Below are 24690 nucleotides of genomic sequence, written 5' to 3'. Positions count from 1 at the left end.
TCACCAAATGTTACATCTCATATTCAGAAATAACTACTTGTAACCTCAAACTCCCTATGTTAAACCATGGTAATTTATTTAAATGCAAACAGTTAGTATACATGCTGCTTGCTCAGTTCTCTCCAAATAGGGATTTACGTTTGTTAGGAAAAGAATGTAACTCAAGGTTAAATCATAATGGTAAGATGCTAAGTAATTAGGATTGCTACTTTTACAATCCAGTATTGGATTCTTGACTGTGGGAATACACACGTACACACACACACACACACATACACACATACACACCCACACACACTTCCTTTTATGTAGATGACAATTTAGATAGATTTATACTTTGCAAGATGTTCACCCATATATCCTCCAGGAATTGCTAGTGAGATGAAATGTGAAAACAAACTACTTGGAGATTTCATGGGTTTCCAAACCAGGGATGAGATTCATGAATAACTAGAGAAAGTCTTCTGATTCATTAGAGCTAGTTCTAAATGTTATCAGACAACATAAGGTCAAGTAATCTTTTGATCATAATTTTCTATTTTTGAAATACTGGTTCATAAAAAATCACGGTATTATCCACTGGCAGGACAGTAGTAAATTACATTGGAATCCACATCTACAAAAGACACTTCTGAATGTCATTGTTTCAGATTTTTAATACTGCCTTAAAAAGGCCTGTTACTCTTCAACTATCTCAGTATACTTTTAAATATAAAATAATTATAATTGGAACAGTTATTGTAAATCTAAGTAGATAATTCCTAAGGCAGTATTTGTTTAATCAGAACATATTTTCATTTCAAATATATAACTAAAACTTCTCACAAAGTCAGAACACAACTCATAGTTTGAACAGAAACTTCAGTGTTTAAATCTCAACATTCAGTAAAATAAACACTACACATTAAGTTCCTCTGGAATACAAATCACTCATTTAAGTAAATGGGATATAATTTCTAATTTGTGTTAAAAGTGAAGAAATCCTTTTTTATGTGAAGACTTGACCAAAATCAATTAGTCCTATTACGGTACAAATCAAACTCTACTGACACAACACATTTATTAGAGATTCGGATACGGATATAGCTACAGTTGGAAACTAGATGCTCCTTAGCTTGGGGGTAGTGAAAGAAAAAGGCATACTATGTGGATCAGGCCCCCGTTTTTATTACTTTATTAACAACAATGCTTACTTTATTTAATGAAGAATGTCTCTTCCACTGGAAATACACTTCTAATTTAATAATGCTAGACAGTGGGGAAAAAAAAGATGGACCCACTTTTTAAAAAATTCATCCTTTATAAAGTTATGTAACAATATTGATTAGGTATAGAATGATTCTTCATTTTATGCTCTGAAGACAAGCAATTTTTTTAAGTATTGACTTGTCAATTTATCTTTGACAAGTGATTAAGAAAGATAAACAAATCTTCTGACTTTACAAATAAGAATATGTGAATAAGAATATATATATTCTGAGAAGTTATGTCCCGTGATCTGACTTATACTTCTGATTTATAATGTAACTAAATTCTTTTAATAAACTGCATTAATTTTACATTTTAAACTTAAATCATCCTTGCTGTACTGTTCTCATTCACTTTACTTTCAATTTTTGCATTTCTATAAATACTCAAAAAACAAAACTCCTCAATTTGAAACCAACTTACATTGGAGTTCTGAAGTTAGATTATAACTTTTAAGATACTTTGTTAAAATGTAAAAACCCTGAAATTACAAACAAAAAATTTACAATTTTACAGTATATATCTAATTTATTTTTTTAAAAAAATATTCTGAATTGTTTTTATACAAGTAATCAAGTGTTATTTTTTCAAATTAAACTCCTTTATAGGCTAGAAGAAGGTATGTGGTTCTGCCCCATTAAAAACCAATACAAATATCATTTTTTTATGCTGGCACTTCAACTATTTCAAAGTAGTCATTTGGTAGAATCACATAACCTCTCTCTGATATGTCGTCCTTCTCCTTCTGGAAGTGAACAACCTCCTTTAATTTTTCAAGTTGTCGTTCTTGTCTTCTGCATCGCTGCTGTGCGGTCTTAAGCTTCTTTCGGAGTTTTTCAACTTGTTGTTCTAGCTGATGAATCCTTTTTCTCTGGTGCATTGTATCCTCCACAGTATAGTTGTGGTCACAGAAAACTGAGAGATTATCAGGGGTCTGAAGGGGAGGCATTAGTAATCCAATAGCAGCATCAACCTGGGAAATGGGAGGTGTTAAAGGAGGCGGGGGAAGCTGTTCTTGTGGCTCCAGAAGGTCTTCCTTCTACAACGATAATGAAGAGTATGTTCAAGTTTAGTAACTACAAGTAACAGTTTAAAAGAATCTACCCAGGGTGCCTGGGTGGCTCAGTTGGTTAAGCGTCCGAATTCAGCTCAGGTCATGATCTTATGGTTCGTGGGTTTGAGCCCTGCAACGAGCTCTGTGCTGGCAGCTGGGAGCCTGGAGCCTGCTTCGGACTCTGTGTCTCTCTCTGTCTCTCTGCCCCTCCCCCACACATGCTTTGTCTTCTCTCTCTCTCAAAAATAAATCAACATTAAATAAATAAATAAATACATACATAAATACATAAATAAATAAATGAATCCACCTGTGGAATTTAAGAATGACTTTTTACAAACTGGACAACCTAGAAGAAATAGATATGTTTCCAGAAACATACAGCCTTCCAAGAACAAATCAGAAGAAATAGAAAATCTGAAAAGACCAATCATTAGTGACAAAATTGAAAAGGTAATCAAAAAATTCCCAAAAGACAAAAGTCCAGGACCAGATGGCTTCACAGGTGAATTCTATCAAATACTTAAAGAGTTAATATCTATTCTCCTCAAACTATTCCAAAAAATACAAGAGAAAGAAAAGCTTCCAAATACATTCTATAAGGCCAGCATTACCCTGATATCAAAATCAAAGACACTACAACAAAAGAAAACTATAGGGACAATATCCCTGATGAACACAGATGCAAAAATCCTCAATAAAATGAGCATATTAGATAATACATTAAATATTAAATATACATTAAAAGGATCATTCACCAAGATCAAGTGGAATTTATTCCAGGGATGCAAGGATGGTTCAATATTCATAAATCAATGTGAAACACTACATCATCAAAATAAAGGATAAACCCATATGATCATTTAGGGGTGCCTGTGTGATTCAGTTGGTTGAGCGTGTGACTTGACTTCAGCTCAGGTCATGATCCCAGGGTCAAGGGATCAAGCCCTGCATCCGGCTCTGTGCTGAGCGTGGAGCCTGCTTAAGATTCATTCATTCTCTCTCTCTCTCTCTCTCTCTCTCTCTCTCTCTCCCTCTCTCCCTCTCTCCCTCTGTCCCTGTCACCCTGCTCATGCTCTCCCTCTCTAAAATAAAATAAAATAAAATAAAATCATTTGATCATCTCCATAAATGCAAAAACAGCACTGGACAGAATTCAATATCCATTCATGATAAAAAGTCTCAATAAAGTTGCTTTAGAGGGAACATACCTCAGGGCAACTGGGTGGGTCAGCTGGTTAAGCATCTGACTCTTTGTTTCATCTCAGGTCATGATCTCACAGTTCATGAGTTTGAGTCCCACATTGGGCTCCAGGCTGACAGTGTGGAACCTGCTTGAGTCTCTCTCTCCCTCTCTCTGCCCCTCCCCTACTCACTCTGTCTCTCGCAAAATAAATAAGTTAATTTAAAAAAAAAAAGAGGGAACATACTTCAAAATAATAAAGGCCATATATGAAAAACATACAGTTGCTATCACACTCAGTGGTGAAAAACTGAGAGCTTTTCCTCCAAGATCAGAAACAAGACAAGATGTCCACTCTTGCTACTTTCATTCAACATAGTACTGGAAGTGCTTGCCATTGCAATCAAGCAAGAAAAACAAAAGGCATCTAAACTGATTAGAAAGAAGTTAAATTGTCACTATTTGCAGATGGCATGATAATACATACAGGAAACCCTAAAAACTCCAACAGAATACTACTAGGAATAATAAATGAATCCAGTAAAGTTGCAGAATACAAAATTAATATATGAAATCAGTCGTTTCTATACACTAATAATGAAGTAGCAGAAAGAGAAATTAAGACAACGATTCCATTTATAATTACACCAAAAAGAATTAAATATCTAGGAATGAATTTAACCAAGAAGGTGAAAGACCTGTACTCTGAAAACTATAAAACACTGATATAACAAATTGAAGATGATGCAAATAAATCGGAAGATATACCATTCTCATGGATTGGATGAAGTAGCATTGTTACAATGTTTATACTACCCAAAGCAATCTACAGACTCAATGCAATCCCTATGAAAATACTGACAGCATTTTTCACAGAACTAGAACAAATAATCTTAGAATTTGTATGGAACCACTAAAGACCCTGAATAACAAAGAACAAGCCTAAGAAAGAACAAAGCAGGAAGTATCACAATCCCAGTGTTCAAGATATACTACAAAGCTGTAGTAATCAAAACAGTACAGTACTGGCACAAAAACAGACACATTGATCAATGGAACAGAACAGAGAGCCCAGAAATAAACCCATGATTACATGGTCAATTAATCTACAACAAAGAGAGTAAGAATATATAATGAGGAAAAGACAGACTCTTCAATAAATGGTGCTGGAGAAATTGCACAGTTACATGAAAAAAAAAATGAAACTAGACCATTTTCTTACGACATACACAAAACTAAATTCAAAATGGATTAAAGACCTAAGTGTGAGACCTTAAACTATAAAAATCCTAGAAGAAAACATAGGCAGTAGTTTCTTTCACATCAGCCTTAGCAACATTTTTCTTTTTTTTTTTAATTTTTATGTTTATTTATTTTTGAGAGAGAGAGAGACAGAGAGAGCAGGGGAGGGACAGAGAGACGGGGGGACACAGAATCTGAAGCAGGATCCAGGCTCTGAGCTGCCAGCACAGAGCCTGCCGCAGGGCTTGAACTCACCAACCAGTGAGATCATGACCTGAGCTGAAGTCAAACATTTAACCACCTAGGTGCCCCAGCAACATTTTTCTAGATACGTCTCCTCAGGCAAGGGAAACAAAAGCAAAACAAACAATTGGAGTTAAACCAAAAGCTTCTGCACAGTGAAGGAAATCACCAACAAAATTAAAATGCAACCTACTGAATATGAAAAGATATCTGCAAATGATATATCTGATAAGGAGCTAATAATCAACATATATAAAGAACTTATACAAGGCGCATCTGAGTGGTTTAGTTGGTTAAGTGTCTGACTCTTGATTTTGGCTTAGGTCATGATCTCACAGTGGGATCGAGCCTGTCAGGCTCTGCACTGACAGTATGGAGCCTGCTTGGGATTCTCTTTCTGCCCTTTCCCCACTCATGTGCCCTCCCTTTTTCTCTCTCAAAATACATAAATAAACTTAAAAAAAAAAAAAAAAGAAAAAAGAATTAAAAAAAAACCTTATACAACACCAAACAAACAATCCAATTAAAAAATGGGCAGAGGACATGAACAGACATTTTCCAAAGACATACAGATGGCCAACAGACACATGGAAAGATGCTCAACATCACTAATCATCGGGGAAATGAAAATCAAAACCACAATGAGTTATCACTGTATCTGCCAGAGTGACTATTATCAAAAGACAAGAAATAACAAGTGTGGAGAAAAGGGAACCCTTATGTACTGTTGGTGAGAATGCAAACGGATGCAGCAACTGTGGAAAACAGCATGGCATTTTCTCAAAAACTTAAAAATAGAATTACCATATGATCCAATATTCCACTACTGGGTATTTACCCAAAGAAAATGAAAACACTAATTTGAAAAGATATATGCACCCCTATGTTTACTGCATAAACATATTTTTTTTTACAATAGCCCAGATATGAAAGCAACCCAAATGTCCATTAATAGATGAATGGATACAGAAAATGTTGTGTGTGTTTACATATATATCTATACATACATATATATGTACACCCACACACACATATGCACAATACAATATTACTCACTGTAAAAAAGAATGAGATCTTGCCATTTTGTGACAACATGCATGGACCTAGAGGGTGTTATGCTAAGTGAAACAATTCAGATAAAGATAAATACCATGTGATTCCACTTATATGTGAAATCTAAAAAACAAATGAAAAAAAACAAACAAAAAAGCAGAAACAGATCCATAAATACAGAGAACAAAGTGATGGTTGCCTGAGCGGAGGGGATAGGGGGGATGGGCAAAAGGGTAGAGGGGAGTGGGGAGATACAGGCTTCCAGTTATGGAATGAACAAGTCGCAAGTATGAAAGGTACAGCATAGGGACAATGGTCAGTGGTATTTTAATAGCCTTGTATGGTGACCGATGGTAGTTATACGTGTGGTGAGTGTAGCATAATATATAGATCAGTCTATTTAGTATGCTTACATCTGAAACTAATGTAACATCATCATGTGTCAACTACACTTGGATTAAAAACAAAAGAATATTAGATTTTTGTAAATCCTTGATATGGAAATATTCTAAAATAAGAAAAAAACTTAAGTTCTAATAATTACACTTTTCCACCTGGAGTAGAAATGGGATGCAAGAAAGAGAAAGAATGACTGGTGAGATTTAATAAAATACTAAGCACTTAAAACTGAGGGGGAAAAACTTTGAAACTGAACTGTCACTGATAAAGGAAACCCAAAACTTATTAACATATATGTAGGAGTAGAAAGTGATCGTCAAGTAAGTTACAAAACTAAATTGACTTTCTTAGTGTGAGGATGTTTAACTTTTAACAAACTGCATTTTGTATTTTTAAATAGTATATCGTTGTTAACAGTGGTTATGTACAAGTTATGGCTTCCAGGTAACATTTATTTTCTTAACACTGATCTGAATTTTCCACAATAAAAACAAATTAATTTTATAAATAGAAAACCCAGTATTTTAAAACACATATTACCTTGTCATGTGGCTCAGTACAGAGAAATATCGTGGGCACTGCATTCTCTTTCAGCAACTTGTTGTTGCACTCCCTCTTAAAGCAGTCTGGAGTAAAGTGTTCTGAACAAATACTGCTATACTTGGTGGGTTTAAAGTTTTTTCTTCTGACAGCTGCCTCCCATTTTTTACAAAGACTGGGTCTTGTAAGAGGAAACCTAAGAAGAAGAGATAATTCAGTTCTCTGACTTTATTTTAAAAGAAAAAAAAAGGCACATCTCGACTTTCCTGCTTAGAAAAAAACTATCTTACATTGGCATTAACAAACTAAGGGGTATTTGATTAAAACACTAGCTCTGCTATCTTTTCTTTTCTTTTTTTTTTTTTTTTTGACAGTTTTTAGTTGTGCTTTTATTCACTTTAGTTAAGAATGTACTTGTTTTAAAGATCCTATAAATAAAGTGACCATCCACTAATGTGGGATGTAAACCACCCCTCCCAGCATGGAATTTTTGTTTTTTTTAAAAGCAGTATTTGTTAGGGGTGCCTGGGTGGCTCAGTGGGTTAAGCACCTGACTTTGGCTCAGGTCATGATCTTAGGGTTAGGGAGTTCGAGCCCAGTGTCAGGCTCTTTGCTGACAGCTCAGAGCCTGGAGCCTGCCTCAGATTCTGTCTTCCTCTCTCTCTGCCCCTTCCCTGCTCGCATTCTATCTCTCTCTCTCTCAAAAATAAATAAGCATTGTAAAAAATTAAAAACAAAAAGAAATACTGCTTTAAAAAGAATTTTCTTAAATGTTTTTATTTGTTTTTGACAGAGAGAGAGAGAGAGAGAGAGCGAGCATGAGTTGGGAAGGGACAGAGAGACAGAGAGGCAGACACAGAATCTGAAGCATGCTCCAGGCTCCGAGCTGTCAGCACAGAGTCCGACGCAGGGCGCAGACTCGGGGCTCAAACTTGTGACATGCGAGATCATGCCCTGAGCCAAAGTCACACGTTTAATCAACTGAGCCACCCAGGTGCCCCCAAAAAGCAGTATTTTTTATAGGAATCTTTTGATCACAGAGTAGTTACGAGAATGTCAGATACAATGATGTATACAATTTGAACAAGACAGGCTGATAAAAATTTACAAAATGTAAAAAGATGCATATTAAAAGTTAGCCATGCAATGGGAGGAGGAGATGATGGGAGGTCGGGGGTCAAGAGAAATATGTAGTAATATTGCTTGTCTCTCTCCGTTACAGTAAGTGACTTTCACTAATTGATACAGATATTACACACACATCTAAATACACAAAGATAAATCATGTAGCTCCTCTCTCATTTATTAATGTTTAACTTTTTATGTCAAAGACACTAAGAGTTTCAAGTAAAATACATACTATGGGGTGAATTTGTTATTAATTTTTTTTAACCAATAAAAATAAAATTGCATGTTTATATCTACATACTGCAAAAAAGGTTTTAGTTCTCTTAGGATCAGTCTGACATAATGAATTAATCAAATCATAGTCAAATCATAATGATAAATACAAGATTTTATGTATGTATGTATGTATGTATGTATGTACGTATGTATGTATGCGTTTGGAGAAGACTGGAACTGAAATGGGGTGGTCTATTAGTGTCATGAACTTGGATATCCAAGTTTCTCCCCAGGTTTGGGAAGTCTTTATTTTTTAATTTTTAAAATTTGTATTTATTTTAGTCTTCCAATTTGTTTTTAATTCCAGCATACGAATATTATTTATCTGAATTTACCTTGAACTCAACTGGAATATGTCTCTTTAGGCCCAAATAAGGAGGGTTAAGAAGAGTTTAAATTTATTGTGATTTTACTTTTCCAAGTCAAGTATTTAGTGAACTGGGGAGACTGGAAAGAAGCCAAAAGATGTTTCAACTATATGTTCCAGTTTCTCTTCCATGTAAGGTATGCTACAGCCTGACTCTGCTATATTCTGAAGACCTAACCAATCCTGGGACAGTTCTCTTCGCCCAGCATAGTTGCTGCCACTGGGCCACTGTGTAGAAACTGGGAAAATAAGTACTCCTAGAAGATCCTGCTGGAAATGGCCTACAGAAATACAAACTATGTTAGCAATTACTGGTACAATTCAGCACCTTGGGCCTCCTGTCTCAAGGACTACAATGCTCAGGCTGTTTATGAGATTCTGTCAAGGTATTCCCATCTACTCTCAAAAAACCGTTCTTTATAGGTAAGAATGGGAGGCAGATCAGCCCTTCCTCTGATTCAATCAATTGTTTGACAGCCAGAAGAAACTATTTCTGATGTGTGAATGCCATCCTTAGTTTCCAGTACCAATGAAAGGTTTTCCATATTTTTAGATTTCTTTAGATTTTAGATTCCTTGCATATTAAGAGGACTTTGTCTTACTTAGCCTTGTAACCCCAGCAGCTTGCAGTGTTTGGCATAAATTAGAAATGTGGTTGTGGGGAGCAAACTGTATGTAACCATGTCACCATCTTCTGACTTATTCCAACACTTTCAAAGAACTGGAAGTCAATTCATCAGCTTTCAGAAATTCCAATAAATCAATTAAGTAATACCAGGAAATACTGAAGTAAATCTTGCAAGTGTTAGTGTTCTAGCTCCTCCTGGAAGTGGGGGGCCAGGGGTGTTGGTGGTGGTGGTACATCAACACTCAAGATCTTTCTATGCTGCAAAGCACTCATTTCTATAGGGTCCCTCTCATATGAAACATAAAAATGCATCTACGCTCTGTTAAACACAAAACGAATCCCACCAAAAATTGAAGGAATACTTAATTTTGCTTTTGCAATTATTTACCTATGAATAATTCCTATAATTGACCACTGGTTCTAGTTTCTTAGCTACCATCTATTCAGGGTGGGGAATTTTCGCAAAACAAAGTAAGGTAAATGTAATAAAATTTGTATTTGGCTGAATAAAAATACCATCGTGTCACATTTTGCAGACATCTGATTATCAGTAAGTTGTTTCCATTTTGCAGTTTTCTCTTCGTATTTTCAAAAGAACATTTCCCCCTCTAGGCCTCTAACTGCAACGCTTTTTGGATAAAACAGCCCTGAAAGTTGTGGGGCAGGTTCTTTTCCAAGGGCTTCCTATAGGTGCCCATAAGAACTCATATTGACCTTTATTATGACCCTTCATTATGACCTGTGTTATTATTGTCCAAGTTATCGTTATTGTCCGCTGAAAACATTAAGTATTCATGCTGGTAGTACCAGAAGCTTTCTCTAAAACTTAGGGGTCCTTAAAAGTTAGTTCCTAGAAACTGGGTGAAGACATCCTCCCTGAAATTCTGGCCAAAATCAATCCTTAATTTCTGTGATGCTGGCCTCCCATCCACAGCAAGAACGAAAAAGAGTGACTTCGGAATTTTAAAGGTTTTTGTTTCTATTTCAAATTTACTTCTAAGGCGTTATTACCACCTGGTTTCTCTATTACCCCAGGAGTGAAATCCAGATGCCTCTCGGCTTGGAGGACCTCACGACCTGCGCTGGGCCGAGGTCCCGAACACTCCAACCGCAGGAGGCGGGCGAACCTCACGCAAGGGTTCCAACCCTCGAGCGCGAGAAACGATCGCCACGGCGACCTGCGCCGAGACCGCGCAGCCCAGGGCGACATTGCATGAACTTCTACCAGAGGCGGGCACACCCACCGCTCGCGGCCGGGACGGACTGTGAGGAAGATCCGGTCGTGCCCCGCCCCTGTCCCGCCCCCCTTATTAGTCTCGCGCGGACACGCGCCTGGCTCCGCCCCCGAGCCTAACCGGCCGCGCGCCCCCAGCCCTAGCTGGGGCCAGCCCCGCGAGAGGCGCAGGGTACTTACTTGTGGAAAGAAACGGGCTTATCCTTATCATATCGGTTCTTGCAGCCGTAGGCGGAACAGGACTGCACCATCCTTCCGGTTTTCAGTCACTTCACTTCTGCCTCTCCAGCAGGCAGGAGAAGCTATCAGTGTCGCCGCGCTGGGCTTTGACACCCTCGCTTCTTGTGTAGCTTTGGTCACCAGATACAGTGATGATAACCTCTTTCGGGTTGACTAATGTGCCCGTTTTGTTGTTTGCATTAGCAGAACCACAACCATCGCCCGTCTCCCATCTCCAAGATGGCGGAGGCAGCTTCAACCTCACCTCTCGCGAGGAGTTTGTCCCACTGTCTCTGATTAGCCCCGAGGTCAGAGGTAACGTTCCTTGGGAAGCAGGCCATTGGCTAAAGCCCGGTGTTGCGGAAGTGGGTGGGGCCTCCTAGCTTCCGGAAAGGAGAAAGGAGGTGCTTGGGCGAAGGGTGACATGCGTGCGGAGTGGGGAGGGGAGAGCAGCGTGATTGTAGGGCCAGGTTTTGCAACGTGTTGGGTTTTCTTGTGTAATATTTTCTGGGACGGTTTAGGGTGAGGAACAGTACGGTCTTTGGATCTGGTGGCCTAAAGGAGGACAGATGTAAAACTGAGGTCGTTGGGTAATTCTTCCCATTTCTTTAAAAGGGCAGCCACAGATGGTATATGATTTGTGAAACTTTGTGGATCCCTTTCCCACATTGCCAGTCTTCGTCCCATTACCTGTCGTTCAGGTATCACAGGCTTTGTGAGAACTCAGCTGCCAGAATTTTAACAATGAGAGAAAACATTCATTCTCACTTCTGAAGGCTTTCATTGCTGTAATGATCTCCAGGTGCTGTGTTGGAACTCTAGAACTGGTGCAAGCTGTTTTCACACCATTTGCCTCCTGTTGCGTGCCCTTCCTCTCTATGCAGATCAGAGTCTGGAAATCCGGATAGCGGGATGTTGACAAATTCCAGTGCTCTATTAAGCTTTTTTCTCCCTCCCCCCACCCCGCCAAATCTTGTTGCTTCCCCAGGGTTCCATCCTCTGTCTTCCTCTCACTCAACACCCTGCTGCTTGAATTCAATAAAATGCTATGATCTACCAAGTCTTCTATTTCTTATGTAAATTTTTCTGCCTTCGGATTATTGTCTGAATTATCTATTCAGTTGCTTAAACCGGAACCTTAGTTTTCTCACCCTCTACATCCGTTTGATGACGAGGATAATATAGAATAAGTAGTTATTAAATCCATCCCTTTCCGTCTCTCTTATTGTTCTTGATCAGGCCCTCATGGCCTCTTACCCTCAAAGGCAGTAATTTCCTCCATGGTTTGCTGTGCAGGAAGTATCAGAATGTGATAAGTGCTTGTGAACTGAAGTCTATTTTAAGAGTTCACTGAAATTCTTTACTCATCAGTTGATTCCCACAAATATTTACTGAACACTTGTTTTATGCACAAAGGGCTTGGGATACATTAGTGAACAAGACAAAGATTTCTGCCCTCATGAAGCTAATATTCTAGTGGAGGTTGGAGGAGGCAGAGAAGTGTGACCATATAAAACGTTGTAAGGTGAAGGGGGCTAGGTGGCGATGAGGGGATTGCAATTTAAATACAATGGATGGGACAGGCCTAATAGAGGAAGGGACTATTGAGCAAAGATGTGGAATGGGTAAGAGTTAGCTCTGAGGACATCTGGGGGAAGGGCCTTGCAGGCAGAGGGAATGGCTAAGGCAAAACTCCTGAGGCTCAGTGTCCCCAGCCTATACAAAGAACAGTAAAGGGTCAGTGTGGCTGGAGCAGAGTGAGCTAGGAGGACAAATATAAGGTCAGAGGAAACAGGATGCAGTCCTATGGGGACTTGTACGCGAGGGTAATAAGGCTTTGACTTTTACTCTGAGATGGAGAACATGCTTTAAGCAGAGGAGTAGTGACCCAGTCTTTTAAAACGATCACTCTACTGTGTTGTATATAGGTATCAGGGGGCAACTTAGAGGCGAGGACACTGGTAGGCAGGCTTCTGTAGTAACCTAGGTGAGAGATGATGGTGGCTTACACCTGGGTGGTAACAGTGAAGGAATAAGAAGTGATCTTGTTATCTCTTCCTTATTCCCTTCCATTTCTTTATTAACCTTTATTTATTGAGTACCTATTATGGTGGCAGGCATTATGCTAGGTCTGGGAATATACTGGTGAGCAAGACTAACATTACCTATCTTCATAGAGCTTATCCTAGTGAGGGGAAGCCATACAATAAAAATGTGAATAAAATAACATTGTGCTGAGACGCCTGAATACATTACAATGTTATAAAGGTGAATGAGGTTAGAGGAGGGGTCACTACCTACTTTAGCTGGGGGTAGTTTAGGTAGTCTTTCTGAGAAGAGAACATTTTACTGAAAACCAAAGAATAGAAAAAATCTAGTAATGTGAAGAATGAAAATAGGAAGGATGGGAAGAGCATTCTCCAGACAGGGAGTGTGTACTGGGGCCTGAGGCAGTTGTGAGTTCAGTATTTCCTGGGAACTGAATGGAGGCTATGGTGTGAGCCAGGGGAAGAAGGGTATAAAATGAGGTTGAAGAAGTAAGTGACTTGTTAGTTTGGATTTTAAGTGCAGCAGGACGTCAACAAATCTTTTTAGGGATGGTAGAGACCTGATTTAAACATTTTTTTTTTTTTTCAACGTTTATTTATTTTTGGGACAGAGAGAGACACAGCATGAACGGGGGAGGGGCAGAGAGAGAGGGAGACACAGAATCGGAAACAGGCTCCAGGCTCTGAGCCATCAGCCCAGAGCCCGACGCGGGGCTCGAACTCACAGACCGCGAGATTGTGACCTGGCTGAAGTCGGACGCTTAACCGACTGCGCCACCCAGGCACCCCTGATCTAAACATTTTTAAAGGCCATTCTATTATGTGAAGAGTTTATCAGTGCAAGTGAGTAGCAGACCAGTAAAGAGGCCATTGCAGGCAAGTAAGATAAGTTGGTAACTTGGACTTAGGTAGTGGCAGCGGAGAAAGAATGACCAGGATTTGAGAATATGTTGCAGGTAGAAACATCAAAACTTGCTCACAGATGGATATGAGAATGAGGAAAAGAATCAAGGTATTAAGGTTGACTTGTACTTGAATTTCTTCTGGCTTGAGCATTTACTGAGATGTGGATGGCCTTTAAGAAAGAGAACAAAAACTGCCAAACTACAAAAAATAAAAATAAATATATATTAAAAAAAGAAGAAGAGAGCAATGTAACCCCCACAAAACAGGAATTGTGAGATGGGAGCAATTTAGGAAGCAGGGTCATCAGCCATGGGGTTGTAGGACTGGGGAGTGCCAGAAGAGAAAGAATGTATAGTTCTCAAAGGTTGGTAATGCAAGTTACTAAAGAAGCATGCAGGATCACCAGCCAGTGCAGAGTGCCCTTCTGAGGTTTGTGATTTTTTTAAGTTTATTTATTTATTTTTGGGGGGAGGGGTAGAGAGAGCAAATCCCTGAACCCAAGAACCATGAGACCACGACCTGAGCCGAAATCAGGAGTCTAATGCTTAACTGACTGAGATACCACACACCCTGGTTTGTGATCATTTTTAATCAGTGTAGAGTGAAACTAGTCAATTAATTATTTGGTTAGATTTCCTTCCATGAAGTTCTCCTTTGCTCCCCATTTTTTCTGTTTTCTTTCTTCTAGCTATCTATAATTTGGAAGTGAAATCTACATTTTTATTATTGAATATAATCCTCATTTTTCCTTACTTCAAAATGGTAAATTGATCATGTAAATTGTATATAATTTTTAAAATATTAATTGAACTGACTGTTGAATTTTTCTTTCTAAAACACCCCCCAAATTAAATTTTCACTCTGCATGGCTTAAAAATTATGTACTTAATACAACAATAATTTTCACTTTTTCTAAACTAATTTACAACCATTGTCTGGTTTTCTTCTCTCCTTTATCCAGTTCTTCTCAACATTTCCTAAGGCTCACATAACTGTTCTCAACTTGTCAAAGGGTGACTGTGAGGAAACATTTTTACTTTCAAAGATGACCATCTGCCTTTTTAAAAAGTTGATAGAAACTATCCAAATGCCTGTTAATAGTTGAATGAATAAATTGTGGTATAGTCATATAAAGGAATACTATACAACAGTCAAAGTAAAGCTATGGCCCACAACAATATGGATAATTTTTACACCCATAATATTGAAGTCACACAAAAGTAAATATGGTATCCTATTTTTTTGTAGAGTAAAAAAGGTAGGTAAAAGTCAGTAAGTTGTTATTTGGGGGAGAGAGGCAATGAAAGGGGGCTTACCGGATGGTGGTAATGTGTGTTTTGACTGAAGTGGTGGCTAAATAGTGTGTTCACTTTATGATACTTCATTATCTGACCCTGATGATTTAGAAAATCTCTGGTGTTTATTCTACTTTAATAAACTAAAAGTTTATTAAGCAAACAAGGGCTATATAAAATATGTAAAATTGCCTTTCTTTTAGAGAATGGGAGATATTTATATGCTCATGTGATGTCTTCATTTGGCTCCTTACATAAGTATCAAAAATGAATTTATGTCTTAGCTTTATATGACCATTTAAGGGAATGAGAATAAATACAGGTAAGTTGAGGAAGGTTGGTTAGAAGTTTGATGTTTTTCAAAGTCTTAAAGGCCAAGAGCTGGTTCACTTACTAATAGGCTTTTTAAGGAAATAGATAAATACGGTTTTTTTTTTTAATGTTTATTTATTTTGAGATTGGAAGAGAGAGACAGAAAGCAAGCCAAGGGACAGAGAGAGAGAGAGAGAAATGGAGGGAGAGAATCCCAAGCAGGACCCGTGCTGTCAGCACAGAGCCTGACATGGGGCTCGAACTCACAAACTGTGAGATCATGACCTGAGCCGAAATCAAGAGTCAGACGCTCAACTGACTGAGCCACACAGGCACCCCGATAAATACAGTTTTTAAGGAAAAAAGAAAACCCTTGACATTAAAAGGATAAGTTGTGTCATAATTATTGTAGAAGGCTTAACTTTGTCTTCTTGTTTGATAAACTGGAAAGAAGTAAGCCATTTGTTTTGACATAAGGACTGAACATGTTTTAAACTCACTGATCTCAGTTTAGATTTTAATTTCTATCTAACTATGCTTTCCTTTTCTATAAACTTTTATTAAAAATACCTAGCATTCATTCTCTCTGGTTCTCATTATCCTTTTCTGTAGAATAAAAGCTATGGGACTAAATGAAGAATTTTTAATTTGAAATCCATGAATGCCAAGGTCTTTGAATCCTCTGAAAATGAAAGAAAATCATACATAGGTGTGTATATATGCATTTTTCTAGGGAGCTATCAGTAGCTTTCATCTGTTTTTGTAAGGTCCCTTCCACTCTGGTATTCTAGAATTAGTGAAACAAAGATTAATTTTCATGTAGATACACAGATTTTCTCTAAGACTGATTAGAAGGGTTATTAGTGTTTTGATCTGAATATCAGGTATTTCAAAAATTTGTTTTTAAACAAATTGAAATGTAAACTATTAGATACACGTTTAAAATTTTTTTTAATGTTCATTTATTTTTGAGAGAGAGAGAGAGAGAGAGAGAGAGAGAGGGACAGAGAGAGGGAGTGGGGGAGGGGCAGAGAGGGAGTCACAGAATCTGAAGCAGGCTCCAGGCTCCGAACTGTCAGCACACAGCCTGATGCGGGACTCAAACCCATGAATCATGAGATCATGACCTGAGCCAAAGTTGGATGCTTAACCAACTGAGCCACCCAGGTGCCCCTATACCAGTAAGTTTAAAACATCATTAGCCCTTAGCCCTCTCCTACATCACATAAACTATATTCCCCTCAAAAGGCCTACTACAGCTACGGGTGCCTGGGTGGCTCAGTCAGTTAAGCATCTGACTTTGACTCAGGTCATGATCTGGTGGTTTACAAGTTTGAGTCCACTTCGAGCTCTGTGCTGACAGCCTGCTTCAGATTCTGTGTCTCCCTCTCACTGCTCCTCCCCCACTTGTGGTCTCTCACTCTCTCGCTCTAAAAGAAAAAAAAAAAAAAAAAAAAAAGGCCTACAGCTAAATACCACTAGTCTGAAAGAATAGGGACAGTGTCCAAACACATTCAGTGTTTCTAACAAGGTGTTTACTCCTCTCGTGCACCCTTCTGGGACATAGAACAAGTCAGGAGATGCAGGTGGATGAAGAGGACAGCGACTGATAACACTTCAAATTTGCCTGCAGTCAGTATCTCAATGCTTAAAACAAATACTAATGCCATGAAGATGGTCTGGTTTGGGGAGAATAACAAAAGCTCAGTGATTGTCTTTATTTCTATAATATAGCTTCCTATCAGTAGCCTTTAGAGCCCACTGGCCTGATCCTGGGAAACTCTTAAGTCTTAGAGCCATAAAAACTTGAGTGCCCTTTCCTATTATGACCCACTCCCAGGTTTTTGGGTTGCTGTTTAGCAAAATAGAAGAGCCTGGAGTACATCAGTACATTTAGTATTTCAAAGAGTGGTGAAGGAAAGTGTTGGTGCAAACATAAAGACACAGACTCAGAAAAGAACATTTCAACATCACAAGAGAGGACAAAAACATATGGATCGTTTCAATAAATGTACAAAAACCATCTGGCAAAGTACAACATCCATTCATGATAAAAACCCTCAACATAATAAAGGCCATATATGAAAAACCCACAGCAACATACTTAATGGTGAAAAACTGAGAGCTTTCCCCCTAAGGTCTGGAACATGACAACGATGTCCACTCCCACCACTTTTATTCAAAATAGTACTGAAGTCCTAGCCATAGCAATCAGACAATAAAAAGAAATAAAAGTCATCTGAATTGAAAAGAAAGAAAACTGTCACTTTTTGTAGATGACATGATATTACATATAGAAAACCCTAAAGACTCCAATATACTACTAGAACTGAAAAATGAATATAATAAGGTTGTAGGATACAAAATCAATATACAGAAATCTGTAGCATTTTTATGTACTAATAATGAGGTAGCAGAAAGAAATTAAGAAAGCAATTCCATTTATAATGGCATCACAAAGAATGAAATACCTAGGGATAAATTTAACCAAGGAGGTGAAAGATCTATACTCTGAAAACTATAAAACATGGATGAAACAAACTGAAGATAACAAGTAAATGAAAAGGTACACCATTCATGGATTGGAAGAATTAACATTGTTACAATGTCTGTACTACCCAAAGCAATCTACAGACTCCATGCAATCCCTGTGAAAATACCAACATCAGTTTTCACAGAACTAGAACAAATAATACTAAAATTTGTATGGAACTACAAAAGGCCCAGAATAGCCAAACCATGCTTGAGAAAGAAGAACAAAGCAGGAGGTATCACAATCCCAGACTTTAAGATATACTACAAAGCTGTAATACTCAAACAGTATGATACTGGCATAAAAATAGACACATAGATTAGTGGAATAGACAGCCCAGAAATAAACACACGATTATATGGTCAATCTTCAACAAAGGAGGCAAGAATATGCAATGGGGAAAAGAGAGTCTTTTTTTTTTTTTTTAGTATTTATTTTGAGAGAGAGAGAGTGTGGGGGAGGGGCACAGGAGGGAGAGAAAGAGAGACCCCCAAGTAGGCCCTGTGTTGTCAGTGCAGAGCCCAATGTGGGCTTAATCTCAGGAACTGTGAGATCATGACCTGAGCCAAAATGAAGAGTCAGATGCTTAACTGATTGAGCCACTCAGGTGCCCCAAGACAGTCTCTTCAACAAATGGTGTTAGGAAAACTGGACAGCTACATGCGACAGAATGCAACTGGACTACTTTATGTCAATATATACAAAAACAAATTCAAAATGGATTAAAGACCTAAACACGAGACCTGAAACCATAAAAATCCTTGAAGAGAGTGTAGGCAGTATTCTCTCTGACATGAGCTAGAGCAACATTTTTCTAGATATGTTCCCTGAAGCAAGTAAAATAAAAGCAAAAAAAAAAACAAAAAAAAACCAAAAAAATTATTGGGACTATATCAAAATAAAAAGGTTTTTCTCTTTAAAAATAAATCTAACAAAATAATGCCCCTCTCCCCTGCTTATGCTCTCTAAAAATAATAAAAAGCTGCTTCTGTACTGCAAAGGAAACAACCAACAAGAAAAAAATCTACTGAATGGGAGAAGATATTTGCAAATCATCTATCCAATAAGGAGTTAGTACCCAAAATATATAAAGAATTTATACAACTCAACACCACAAAAGCAAATAATACAATTACAAAATGGGCAGAAGGCATGAACAGACATTTCTCCAAAGAAGACATACAGATTGCCAATAGACATGTGAAAAAATGTTCAACATCACTAAACATCAGGAAAATGCAAATCAAAACTGCAATGAGACATTACCTTACACCTGTCAGAATGGCTAAAATCAAAAGCCTGAGAAACAAGTGTTGATGAGAAGGTGGAGAAAAATGAACCCTCTTGCACTGTTGGTGGGAATGCAAACTGGTGCAGCCGCTATGAAAAACAGTATGGAGGTTCCTCAGAAAATTAATAGAATTACCATGTGATCCAGCAATTCCACTACTGGGTCTTTACCCAAAGAAAATGAAAATACTAATTCAAAAAGATATAGGCACCCCTATGTTTAATGCAGCATTATTTACAATGGCTAAGATATGAAAATAACCCAAATGTCCACTGATAGATGAAGAAGTTGCAGTGTGTGTGTGCGTGTATGCATATATATATGTATACACACATATATGTATACACGCACACACACACTGCAACTTCTTCAGTGTGTGCATATATATATATATAGTGTATATATATGTACATATATATATGTACACACATACACACACAAAATGGAATATTACCTAGCCATAAAAAAGAATGAAATCTTTCCATTTGCAACAATATGAATAGATCTAGAGGGTATAATGGTATGTGAAGTTAAGTCAGAGAAAGACAAATACCATATGATTTCACTCCTATGGAAGTTAAGAAACATCTAAGAAAGATATAGGCATCCCTATTTAACCAGAACTCTTAAATATTACATATCTATATAAAATATAGAGAACTGGTGGGGAGATGGGTGGGGGGATGGGTAGAATAGGTGAAGGGGATTAAAAGTACAGTTATAATGTTGAGCCCTGAGTAATGTATAGAATTGTTGAATCACTGTGTTGTATACCTGCAACTAATATAATATTAACTGTATGTTAATTATACTGGAATTAAAGTTAAAAAAATAAGTTAAAAAAAAAGAACGTTTCAGTTATCAAATATATACGCAAAAGAAACAGGAGTGGGGAATCAGGGTACAGGCCTAATTTCTAATTCACCTGTATTGTCCAGAATAGTTTGTCCAGATTAAAGAATTTTCCTCAAGAACAAAACATTTCTGCTTTTTCAATTTAACAATATCTAAGCATAATTAATTAGAAATGTGATGAGGTACACTTGCGTGGCTCAGTCTTAACTCTTGATTTTGGCTCAGGCCATCATCTCTTAGATGGTGAGATCCAGTCCTGCATCAGGCTCTATGCTGACAGTGCAGAGCCTGTTTAAGACTAGCTGCCACCCCCCCCCCCCCCCCACCTAACACCTCCCCTCCCTGCTCTCTGTCCCTCCCTCGCTTGTGCATGTGCACTCGTTCTCAGAATAAACATTTAATTTTTTTTAACGCTTATTCATTTTTGAGAGACAGAGACAGGGTATGAGCTGGTGAGGGGCAGAGAGAAAGAGAGAGGAAGACACAGAATTGGAAGCAGGCTCCAGGCTCTGAGCTGTCTACACACAGCCCAATATAGGGCTCAAACTCACGGACTGTGAGATCATGACCTGAGCTCAACCACCTGAGCCACGCAGACACCCCAACAAATAAACATTAAAAAAAAATAGAAGAAGTGTGATGAGACATCAGATGTCCATTAGTGGAAAAGGAATGCTATTTCAGGAGTTCTGAATTTTAAAGCAAATATTAGAAGAAAGGAATATAACACAAGTTTTTAATTTTAGATATGTTGCTTTTATTCAAAAGAATATCCGCTTGACAACTTAAATCACAAAGTTTGGACCAAACCATGAGTCCGCTGAAATAGTCCTGTGAGGTATGTATCTGCACAGCCACAGGGACTGACAAAGTCTTTTCGTCTCTTGTTGCTCTCAAATGCTGAGAACTGTGGTAGCTGAAACCACTATTCTAGTGGACAGTTATAATAATTATTTCTTCATCTTGTTTCCTACAGAGCTGCCCAAAGTTATCTTCTGCTCCTGGGGTTGGACCGTGTTTTTGTGAAAGTTACAATATTGCTATTTACAAAAATCCAAATAGTTCTTTTGATTTATATGATCTAACTCTGAATCATAGAAGTATTACTATGATGTTTAAAACACTGATTGACTACTTACTTTAAATACTCTCTCAGATCCCTTACATGTTTATTACCAGTGATCAGTAAAGAGGACATAATAAGCAGGTCTAAAATTCTGAGATGTCTACATGTTCCCTTTTTAGTTTAATAAGACTTCACTTTATATAGTGTTTTTGTATGTTACAAAGTTGGTACAATACACCTCTACCAGGAAAGTCTTAGAAGGAATTCCAAATATTACAATAAAATTGTAACTAGAAACATGACACGCGAAGCAGAATACATGCACAGAAAATTAAATCCTTTCCAAAAAATGACACTGCTGTAGCCCTACACCAAATCTGTAATTAGTGAAAAATCCATTTCTAGTCTGGTAAATGGTAGTATAGCAACCTCTTAACTCATTAGCTTTTCAACTTGTGACTGCCGCTGAAATGTTTTCTATGAAGCATGCCACTGTCTGTATTAGACATTTGATTTGGAAGTGTAGAATTAGGATTCATGAAGTCTTGGTATATAACCTTTCTAGACCTCTCCTTTAGGATCACCTAAGTTATGGTACTCCAATGTGTTCTGAAAGACTTCCCAAGGATCCCACTTTCTCTCCTGCTTCCCCTCTCCATAACCTTCAAATCTACTTGAACCCATACTAGGGAGTCTACTAAGAGTATAATACCTGTTCAGTCACTTATTTGTGTGTGGCTTCAGGCAAAAAAACTTTGACCTGTAACATATGGGTTTCATCTGTGAAAAGGAAGGCCTTCACATAACTATCCTAACGATAAAATTAAAAGTATGCAAGAAATGCTTTAATTATAATGTGCTATATTTAAGCACTTTTTCTCTATGACAAGCAGCTTTGTCCTAGGCCCAAATTAGAAAACACTGTTACTGATACTTCATTCAGCATCTCATTAATTGATGGCTAATTAGTCTGATGAACTTGAGAGAATGTGATAGATTTGGTTTTCCTCTCCCTATCACTACATAATGAGGCTCACTAATACATGAACAGACAGTATGACTATCAGTGACTGCAGGTAACAGATCCAACACTAACCCTTAGCAGCAAGGACTAGTTCACAAATGAGCAGTTCACAAATGAGCAGTGCCACCTGAGGGAGTTACGATTTCATAACACTTGTGGTTTTGAATATTCTAAACCAGAAAATTGCAGATGAGAGCACTGGGGACTTAAGCTGTAGCTATCAAAAAAGCAAGATAACTTTCTTATTGAATTGACTCAGACATTTACGCATTCGGTTAGACCTGAGGAATCTGGGCTCTATGCTGCCATCTAGGGACAGTATTACAAAAGTTTTCTGACCAGAGAAAAGCAAATTTGGCCGTTTTGTTGGTATAGCTCACCAGTAATTTCTCTTGTCAAATTTAAATAGTGTTCCTTTACCCTCCTAATGTCTTTAATGCTCATTGCCATGAAAATCTACTTTCCTTAGAAATGCATCAAACTACTATGTGTTTGCAGTATTATAGAAGTTCCTGAAAAAAATTTCCCTTTACAGTTACTTGTATATACTATTCTTATAAAAGGACCAAACTCTTGTTTAAATGTCTAAGTGAGAAAATCAAGAGTGCTGACTGGAGATAAACGTCTTATATCTTATTAATTCTTCTATTGATTAAGAAGTGTCTTATAAGCTAGTATATGAAATCAAATTATAAACTTCAAGTTTCTTCTTTCACTTTTAGCTGTTAGCAAACAATTATATCAGAATGGAAAAGCACAGCTGCTCCAAGTACATAAAAGTTAGCTAGTACTGAAAGAAACACTGACTTTCCCCCAATATTGTACAATATTTTATTGTAACAAAAATATTTGAACGTATCTCATACCAATATATTACCATATAGGTACTCACTGAGAAGGATAAATTGGATAAACTGTAAAACAATATCTTACTATATACATCCAATTAATCTGAGTAATTTTTGGAAAAAAAAGATATAAAAATCATCCCTTTTTATATAATTCCATATTTTTTCCAGACACTTCATAGACAACACAGAATCAGCATATAATTGTAAATTATTATTATAATTCTAACCTTAATATTAGAACCTGTACATGTAAAAATTCCAGTCATATATTGCTAGACATTTGCCAAATGAAATCAAATGTTTGTCATACAGTGGTTTTACGCTCGTATAATAATATTCAAATGCCATATGCTGCCATGGGTCCTTCTGTTTGATTTCACGTATTACCTGAAATATTTTAGTAAACTCACATTTTTTCACCTGTTTAGTCTCTGTGTTATCACCTCTCGATACATAATAGAGATGTAGATGAGCAACAAAAAGATGACAAAGAAATCATCTAGAAAGCCTAGAATTCCAAACAAGGCTTCAGGTACAAAATCTAGAGGTGATATAAGATAGAAAAAAGCTCCCATTAAACAAAGTATTATCCTGATGCGGAACATCCAGAAAAGGCCCCCGACTGAAAACATTTCCCTGAATGCATGCCTCAGTAAAGTAGGTAGATCCATAATTCTTTCCATAATCTGGCAGAGGAAAGAACAAATATGATTTGTCATCTAATATGTCAGACTTCAAAATAATATAATTTTCTTACAATGTGCAAACTCCGTTAACATGAGTTAGGAGTTTCATATATTTTCTAGTTACACATTTTACTTCAAACAGATCTTTCATTACTAGGTTCTTATAAAATAGATCTTATTGCAGATAACTGAAAGGCAATTAAAATGTCCACAAACTTGAAAATAGAGGATACAGTGAGGCAAAACTCAAGTCCTCTATTATTTGAATTAGTAAAATAAATGAAATGAAGAACTTATCAAGTCTCAGCTCTAAAGTCAGACAGGTCTGGGTTTAAACTCCAAGTCAATCACCTTGGGGGAAGTTGTTTAACCTACTAGAGATCCAGCAACAACTAATGGAGTATGATATGCCACAAGGACTAGTAAGAACTAAAAGAGATATTGTATACAAAAGATCTTTATAAATTGCTAGACAATATATAAGTAGTATACGTTAAAAACACAGTAACTCGGAGGACTCTGACAGTCTAAGAACAGCAATGAAAGGGACTCCATCTTAGGATGTTTATTCGGCTTAACTTGAGTTTAAGTGAATTACTAACTGCCACAGTGATTTTTGGAAAGCTAGACCCTACCTTTCTGAAAATGATTAAGTTTCTGAATATGTACAGAAACATCAATTACTGGGATTTTACAAAAGTGAGCATAATTTTCACAGCTGAAATTTTACAAATTATATAAATTTTTGAAAATTGAGGGATTCAGAGAAATTAGAACCCTCATACACTACTGGTGGGAATGAATGGCCTCCTTGGAAACAATCTGGCAGTTCCTCTAAATGTTAAACATAGAGTTATAATATCAAGCAATTCCATAATGAAGTATATACCCAGGAGAAATGAAAACATATGTCCACAGAAAAACTGGTACACAAATGTTAATGGAAACATTATCCATAATAGCCAAAAAACAGAAACAATTCAAATGTCCATCAACTGAATGGATAAAC

General features: G+C 37.4%; 2 protein-coding genes and 1 long non-coding RNA gene across 8 annotated transcripts in view; 1 reads left to right on the top strand and 2 right to left on the bottom strand.

Annotated features, from left to right (window-relative positions):
- Positions 1-636: 636 nt before the first annotated feature.
- On the bottom strand, positions 637-11090 carry THAP1 (THAP domain containing 1). Its single transcript, XM_045458799.1, has 3 exons — positions 10776-11090; positions 6963-7158; positions 637-2287 (listed from the first exon to the last, which is right to left on the bottom strand). Exons 1-3 carry the CDS (start codon positions 10844-10846, stop codon positions 1913-1915), a joined length of 642 nt encoding a protein of 213 aa, XP_045314755.1. The 5' UTR covers positions 10847-11090; the 3' UTR covers positions 637-1912.
- Positions 11020-11875, top strand: LOC123588239. The gene is made up of 2 exons (XR_006707774.1): positions 11020-11129; positions 11430-11875. It is a non-coding gene; the product is annotated as an uncharacterized LOC123588239 (long non-coding RNA).
- An 8912-nt stretch (positions 11876-20787) lies between these two features.
- RNF170 (ring finger protein 170) overlaps positions 20788-24690 on the bottom strand; it is a 43839-nt gene continuing 39936 nt past the window's right edge. For all 6 annotated transcript variants that reach the window (XM_045458742.1, XM_045458768.1, XM_045458751.1 and 3 more), the window contains one exon: positions 20788-23681. In XM_045458742.1, the coding sequence (XP_045314698.1) occupies positions 23412-23681 (270 nt within the window). In that variant the 3' untranslated portion in view covers positions 20788-23411. The remainder of the gene's footprint in view (positions 23682-24690) is intronic.

The sequence above is a fragment of the Leopardus geoffroyi genome, chromosome B1 (genome assembly GCF_018350155.1).
Source record: "Leopardus geoffroyi isolate Oge1 chromosome B1, O.geoffroyi_Oge1_pat1.0, whole genome shotgun sequence".
Classification (NCBI taxonomy): domain Eukaryota; kingdom Metazoa; phylum Chordata; class Mammalia; order Carnivora; family Felidae; genus Leopardus; species Leopardus geoffroyi.
Note: the sequence above shows the minus strand (reverse complement) of the source record. Positions and strands in the feature narration are given on the sequence as shown.